This window comes from Liolophura sinensis, chromosome 5 (assembly GCF_032854445.1).
Source record: "Liolophura sinensis isolate JHLJ2023 chromosome 5, CUHK_Ljap_v2, whole genome shotgun sequence".
Taxonomy (NCBI): domain Eukaryota; kingdom Metazoa; phylum Mollusca; class Polyplacophora; order Chitonida; family Chitonidae; genus Liolophura; species Liolophura sinensis.
The window spans coordinates 17779681-17787784 of NC_088299.1; the positions used below are offsets into that span (position 1 = coordinate 17779681).

Genomic DNA, 8104 nt, shown 5'->3' on the forward strand with positions numbered 1-8104 from the left:
GAGTCAAGTTCAGGTCGTGCACCCTATAACACCCGAATCCAGTGCTGAGGGTCACGTTCAGGTCGTGCAGCCTATGATACCCGAATCCGGTGCTGAGAGTCACGTACAGGTCGTGCACCCTTTAACACCCGAATCCGGTGCTGAGAGTCGAGTTCAGGTCGTGCACCCTATAACACCCGAATCCCGTGCTGAAAGTCAAGTTCAGATCGTGCAGCCTATAGTACCCGAATCTGTTGCCGAGAGTCACGTTCGGGTCGTATAGCCTTTGATACCCGAATCCGGTGATGAGAGTCGTTCAGGTCGTGCAGCCTATGATACCCGAATCCGGTGCTGAGAGTCACGTACAGGTCGTGCACCCTGTAACACCCGAATCCGGTGCTGAGAGTCACGTTCAGGTCGTGCACCCTATGGTACCCGAATACGGTGCTGAGAGTCAAGTTCAGGTCGTGCAGCCTATGGTACCCGAATCTGTTGCTGAGTGTCAAGTTCAGGGTGAGCACCCTATGCTACTCGAATCCGGTGCTGAGAGTCAAGTTCAGGTTCTGCACCCTATGGTACCCGAACCCGGTGCTGAGAGTCAAGTTCAGGTCGTGCAACCTATGATACCCGAATCATATGCTGAGAGTCACGTACAGGTCGTGGAGCCTATGGTACCCGAATCATATGCTGAGAGTCACGTACAGGTCGTGCACCCTATGGTACCCGAATCCTATGCTGAGAGTCAAGTTCAGGTCGTGCAGCCTATGATACCCGAATCCGATGCTAAGAGTCAAGTTCAGGTCGTGCAACCTATTATACCTGAGTCCTATGCTGAGAGTCAAGTTCAGGTCGTGCAGCCTATAACATCCGAACCCGGAGGTCTTACATGCACCAACCAATCAATCTGGACGGAAATATTCCAGTTCATGGAATTATTTCTCAAATGATAAATACACCCTGCTGAGGACAACGCCTATCACTACATACAATTATTTGGGATAGAGTTTTTACAAAAGCTTTTACAACACATGGATGTTGTGGATAAAAGGAATGTGTGAAATCGCTGGGGTTCAGTGGGGTTGTTCTGGCAATTAAACAGCAACTAAGAATGTAGTCTGACTTGTTTTAAGTTAATTCACCTGACGCGGAAACAGCACCGACAATACTGGCTCTTTTAAATAATGACTATTTCAAATGCCTGTGTCTTGTAACACCGAGACTGTACAATGTTGGTAAACGTGAAGAAGGTGGCCTGTGATATCGATCTATCCACGCGCAGGTTCCAGCCTATGAACATGTGCAAAACCTGATTTTAATATTTGTTTATAATGTATAAATTACAGCCCATTACACATATTAATACATATCAATACCCAGAGCCTGTGTTCTCACGTGCGTTCATTAATGGCACACAGTCAGTCGGTTCGTGGCTAAAGTGTGTACAAAGTAAAGGTTATCGCCTGAGTTCTAGGCTTTTGATCTCCTGGTATAAAGTGGCTACATAATAGACAGAGGGGTTTCAGCCCCAAGGTCTATCATGATTCCGCTTACCAGGTGCGTATTCCAGATGAAATACATCAAGCGAATGGCGATTACTTCGTACACAGAAGACACCGGATTTTTTTACAGTCTCCAATATACATCTATGTAAATTTATATGGGCATTATGATTTTAGCGTAATGAATCCAGATGATAACAAAGAAAACTATGTCGTGAAACTGGAACCATTCCCTCCCCGAAATGGGCTATAGATTCTTTATACGCATTCTAACAGAGCAATCTGACATTACTGGGTACCATTCGGAAAATGCCTACAGTAACGTTCTGTTACTTAGATTTACACGGACGACACATCATCATCATAGTTCATCGAATACAGATGTTGTGGTCAATTTTCGGCGATTGCTTTTGGTATAATCTCCTTTATCAAACCCTAAGGGAGATCCACCCGTGGGTTTCCACAAAAATTTCGTATATGATACGCACGTAAAACTATATCTATGATGCCACTGAATTTAATGTGAACCTCGTGAACTGTAATTTGACTACACCAAGAGGCTTCAAAAACACATTACCGTTGGCATAAAATGCAGTCCCAGCAACATGACACTGTGGTGATCGGAAGTCAGTTTATAACCACTATTTCACAACTTAAGACAAATTTGTATCACTTTATGGCTTCTGTTGAACGGATCGTCCATAAATCACTTCCGATTCGTCAAATCCCCAGAACCGAAATATCAGACATAAGTGTAATTTAGCTCTGCTCTATTGCCAATTCTCTCGACACCCGACACCAGGAGGGCACGGTATATTGATACTGGATTTGTCTTGATGTCACCGATCAGACGTGTTTATGCCCTGTGTGACAGTTGGGGATGTGTTCAGTAGCCACTGGAAGCCCCGGGCTTTACCACAATTTCACAGTCCCTATTGGACAGTAAAACATTGATCAGGTATATGCCTCTAATTTGGTGGGAAAGTTTACATTGTGATTAAGCTGCTCAACGTTGTGAGAACATTCTCACTGTGGTACTGAACATTTCCATAACCTCGTGTACACGCATCATTCAACATTTGTTGGGTTCCTGTGTTCTCCAGATATGCGGCTAGTCTTTCACTGATGTGATCCCATGTTCGACTCCAGCTCCTACTGATTCGTCTGTGGCTTTACGTCAGACACGTTGTGCGGGTATCTGGTGACGTCGCCTTATGAGAGAAATATTTTTAGCAAATATTTTGGGGTAAATAAATGAATAAATTTGCTTTTTCGTCTGTGAAATAATCCGAGTCACTGTTACTAACTGGACAAATATGTTGGGAAGTGCTGTGCATGTAGTTTGTTATATTGTTATATACTGTTACGACGGCTTGATACATTATCAATGTGAGACTGAACTCCGCGATTAAAGATCATACACTGATCAAAGGTAATCACTTAACCATAGTCCTGTTTGAGAATCATCTCACCCAGATTCCTATGGATTTATGGCCCTCTGCTGACAGGTTAAACAGTAGCTCCGTCACCCCTGACAGTCATTTCTCTCAGATATAGGGGATACTGTGCCACCAGTGTCAGATTTAATCAGATCCCAGTGTTACAAAACCTCCGTGGGATAATACTTTGTGAGCGTGAGGGTTTGTACATCATGTTTTGCGGAATATCATGTGACCGTTTCTCGGCCAATGGAAACCGAGAATTACCCTATGAGGTATAATAATAACGGATATCGGTCAGGTGATGTCACACTGTTGACCACGTATCGACACACATATTCAGGTGTATGCCATTTCATAACGTCGTCAGCACGAGTCTCTTGGGGCTCCAAAACCATAACTTAGCCGTTTATGGACGTTTAGACGTTAAATATTCAAGGACATGCCCGATCAGTGACGGAAGCTCCCAGAGTGATGGCGTTGTTATTCCCATTAACATGTGCTTAGCATGAAGATATAATACTCAAGGCTCAGTATCCCTAAAATTACGACCATACGTAGAGGAACACAACGCACACTTACTCCATTTGCTGGAAAAAAGCTCCCAGAATTTAGATGCGAAGTTTTATGTGTTGAAAAAGTGTTGACAGTCACTTCAAGAGTAAAACACGCAGACGGCCAAATAAAAGTGAGTTCTTTTTTCTTTTTTGGGGGGGGGGGGGCGGATACCGCCATTCTCATACTGTTATATGCAGTAACAGCTTCAGCTTATAGAGAACGTTTTCAAGCAACCGGAATCTTTTTCGCCGTTTGGAAGTTAGACAGAAGTATTGCTTATGACTTGAACGTGAAGTATAATACCCACAGGATGGTACGCATGCACCTTTCTGTCAGAAGCCCCGGAATTTGTTTGTCAAGATATTAAGTCATCTCCACTCCGAAATGGTATGTTCATTACTTATACTACATACTTGTAGAGCAAAATGGCATTACGGCATGCCACCCAGGGCTCGGGTATCCTTTTCCCAGTAAGTTTTCGAGGGACGTGCAGTATTCTAGTGTACTCATCATAGTTTATCGAGCACAGGTACATTTTCTCTGATTGCTTTTGATTTAGTCTATTTTAGGCATCCCAACCGTGAATATCCACAACGATTTCAGACATGATGTACACATAAAAAAACATAATCTATGACGCCACTGAACTTAGTGTGAACCACGTGAACTGTAACTTGACTACACCGCGTGGCTTCCAAAACACACAATACCCTTAGCATAAAATTATGTACCAACAATATGACATAGTTTCGACATTCTCGTCAGCATGTGAGAACTCCAACCAACCTTTGGGGGATCGGATTATTGCCAATTCTTTCCACACCCGACACCAGAAGGACACGAGATATTAATACTGGAAACTGCGAAAGAGAAACATTTCAGCGCAAAATTGTCTTGATGTCACCGATCAGAAGTGTCTTATATGACGGTCGGGAATGTCTCCACTAGCTATTGGGGACCCGGGAAAATTACCTTTATTACCACCAATTCACTGTCACAGATTAGAGAGTATAGCACTGGTCGAATATGCCCTTCTAATTTGATGGCAAAATTCCCATTGTGATGTAGCTGTTCAGTGTTGTGAGAACACAGGAATTGAACATTTCCATAATCTCGTGTACACGCGCCACTAAGCGTTTGTCCTTGACGATCTGTTGGGTTCGTGTGTTCTCCAGAAATACGGCAAGTCTTTCACTCATGAGGTCACATGTTCGAATTCCGCTCCCGCTGATGTTTCTGTGGCTGAAGATTAGACAATTTCTTCCCGTATATGGTTAGGTTTGGTTGACAACAAGGCTCAACCAAGGTCCCAAGCTCAAATTACAACCGTCGCCTTATCAGAGAAGTATTCTTCAACAAATATTTGTTAATAAATAAATGAATAAATTCGCTTTGTCGTCTGTGAAATGCTTGATATTAGTTCGGCAAAACACGATGGAAACTGCAGCTCGTTATCCATTATTTCTAGGGCGTTATCCATGTAACATGTGAAGCTGAACTCAACATTAAAGCATTATACAATCATCAGAGGACCTCAGTTACTCTTGTTTCAAGAAACATCAGGCCCAGTTCACTGTGGCTCTGTGGCTCTGTGCTGACATGCTAAACAGTAGCTTTGACACCCCTGACAGTCAGTTATTTCAGGCAAAAGGGAAACTGGGCCACCCATGACAGACTTAATTAGAGTCCAGTGTTAGACCTCAGCCCCTGGTGTAAAAACTAGGCTCCTGTGGCGAAGCACCAGGGTTAATGTCTCTTGCCGGAAGCTAACTCCCATGGGCATCACTTAGTTAATCACGTCCACAGACAACAATTCTACCAAGGGGTACAGAAGTCAAACGATATGGGTTAAAACAGGGTTGTATTCTTCTAATATTTTCAGAGGGAATTCCTGCCAATTCAGTCAATTCAGACTATCGTCTGTATTTGTGGTATAACCGGTGGCTTAACTATCTAGCCAGTCCATAAGAGGAAAGGGGAAATGATCTTGATCTATAGATATTGTTATTTTTCCATAACCTACGAGAAATAACCAATCGTTTAAAGACAGATGTCAGTTATTTTCTATGAAGCACCACACTAAGACATTCATCATTTTCATTATTACAGAGTGTTATTTTAGCATACTGTCATTTTTGTGTTATTGTTTGGTCTTCAGTTGGTTAGAATCAGCGGCTTTCAGGACAAGCATTAAGTTGAACAAACGCTGATGTCAAACCAGGCTCTAATAACTGTCATTATGAAACAAAATCCGGTTGTAATAACTTATTTTGGATAAATTACTGAATTTTACACATATTAATATATTGCAATGTGAGCATATCTCCATCCAGGACCTACGTTCTCACGTGGCGTAATGCCACACAGCAAGCCTGACCGATAACCGAAGCCCGTGATAACAACGGATGTAGGTCGCGTGATGTCAGACTGTCACAGATGCATGCAATTTCATAACGTCGTCAGTGCATGTCTCTTGGACTCTGAAATCATAACTTAGCTGTTTAGGGACGTTTAGACGTTAAATGTTTAAGGACATGCCTAATCAGTGACGGAAGTTACTTAAGTGATGTCGATGTTTCTCTCCTAAACATCCGTTTAGCGCGAACACACAATACTTCAAGCTCAGTGTTCCTGAAATTACGACCATACCTTGACGCTCACTTAGTCCATTTGCTGAAAGCATCTCTGAAAAAAAAAACTAGATGTGAAAGTTTTATGAGATGTGAAGCCTGCTACACCTGTTAATCTCATTATACAGTCGTTCTACTAAAAGTGTTGACGGTCACTTAGAGAGCAAAACGCGCAGATAGCCAAATAAAAGTGATTTTTTTTAAAATACCACCATTCTTTCAGAGATGCAGTGTATATGATTTTCTGTCTTCAGCTACTATAGAGGTTTATAAACTGAATACTCTTCTCCATATAAAGGTTGTATTTAAAACCAAAGTTAGACAGATGGATTACTCATTACTTGAACATGAAATATAAAGTTTATGGAAGACATGACAGGACGGCACGCGCCATTCTGTCAGATGCCCTTGAATTTCCTTGTCCGTCTACAAGTATACATGTATATACTGACATTCTAATTGGACAAATTCAGTTTAGAGGAAAGAGTCCAGGGGGATGACAAAGTATACCACATCGTGCAACTGAAACCATTCCCACTATAAAGTTTACTATTCATTCTGCAATCTGACATGATTGCATGACAACCGAAAAATGCCTAGAGTAATGTTTCCCACTAAATTCTAGAAAGACATGCAGTATCCGGTATACAGAACCGGATACCACGCCTGCTCGTCATAGTTTATAGAACACAGAAAATTTTCTGCGATGGCCTTTGATTTAATCTAATTTATCAAACATAACGGGACATCCCACCAGTGAGTTTCCTCGACGATCTTAGGTATGATGCACACATAAAACCATAATCTTGAGCTTAAAATGTACCTCGTGAATTGTAACTTAACTCCGCCACAAGGCTTCAAAAACCACACACTGCTTTCAGCATAAAGTAATGTCCCAGCAATATTAGTTAGTAATTAAATGCCCGTGTGTATGCGAGAAGTTCAACCAACCGTTGGTGATCGGACTTAATTTTATAGTCTATAGACTGAATAAGTTTTCAGTTTATAACTATAATTAACACAACCCAGACCTCCCTTCATAACAGATTGTATAACTATATGGCTTCTATTGCAGAGGTCTTCTATAAATCGCTTCCGCTTCGTCAATCCGCAGAACCGAAATGTCACACACAAATGTAATTTAGTTCCGCTCTATTGTCAATTCTCTCCACACCCGACACCAGAAGGACACAACATATTAATACTGGAAACTGCGAAAGAGAAACCTATCTGCGCCGAATGGTCTTGATGTCACTGATCAAACGTGTTTATGTTCCGTATGGCGGCCGGGAATGTGTCTACGGGCCATTGGGAACCCCGGAAAATTACCTTTATTACCACCAATTCACTCTTCCTATTGCAGAGCATAGCCATGATCAAATATATGCTTCTACTCTGATGGCAGATTTACATTGTCATGTAGATGTTCAATGTTGTGAGAACACATGTACCGAACATTTCCTTAACCTCGTTTGTCCTTAAGGCTCTGTTAGGTTCGTGTGTTCTCCAGAAACACGGCGACGAGTCTTTCGCTCGTAAGGTCGTATGTTGGAATGCGGCTCCTACTGATTCGTCTGTGGCTAATGGCACACAATTTATTCTGGCATCTGGTGTCCTTTGGTTGACTCGACAGGGTCCTACCATGTTTTTCCAAGATAAATCCGGTGTCGCCTTTTGAGAGAATTATTCTTCAGCAAATATTTTGTAATCAGTAAATGGATAAAACTGCTTTTTCGTCCATGAAATAATCCGAGTCATTGCTGTTAGGTAGACAAATGTGTTTGGAAATGCTGTCCATGCAGTTCGGTATATCGATATACATTACAAAACCACGGCGTTATACATGGAGCGTGTGAGGCTGAACTACGTGCATAAGCAACCAGTTAGCCAAAGTCTTTTTTGAGAATCATCAGGCCAGGTTCCCTGCGGATTCGTGGCTCTGTGCTGACAAGTGAAACAGTGGGGTCCGTCACCCCTCACAGTCACTTCTCTCAGAAAC

The 8104-nt window shown here is 42.3% G+C and overlaps 1 protein-coding gene across 1 annotated transcript; it reads left to right on the forward strand.

Moving 5' to 3' along the window:
- The first annotated feature begins 284 nt into the window (after nucleotides 1-284).
- LOC135465517 (cornifin-A-like) lies at nucleotides 285-926 on the forward strand. Its single transcript, XM_064742756.1, has one exon. The coding sequence runs from the start codon at nucleotides 285-287 to the stop codon at nucleotides 924-926; it is 642 nt and encodes a 213-aa protein (XP_064598826.1).
- Nucleotides 927-8104: the final 7178 nt, after the last annotated feature.

What these genes read in the sequence shown, in the direction of transcription:
- LOC135465517 (XM_064742756.1), top strand. Translation starts at nt 285, where the DNA reads ATGAGAGTCGTTCAGGTCGTGCAGCCTATGATACCCGAATCCGGTGCT.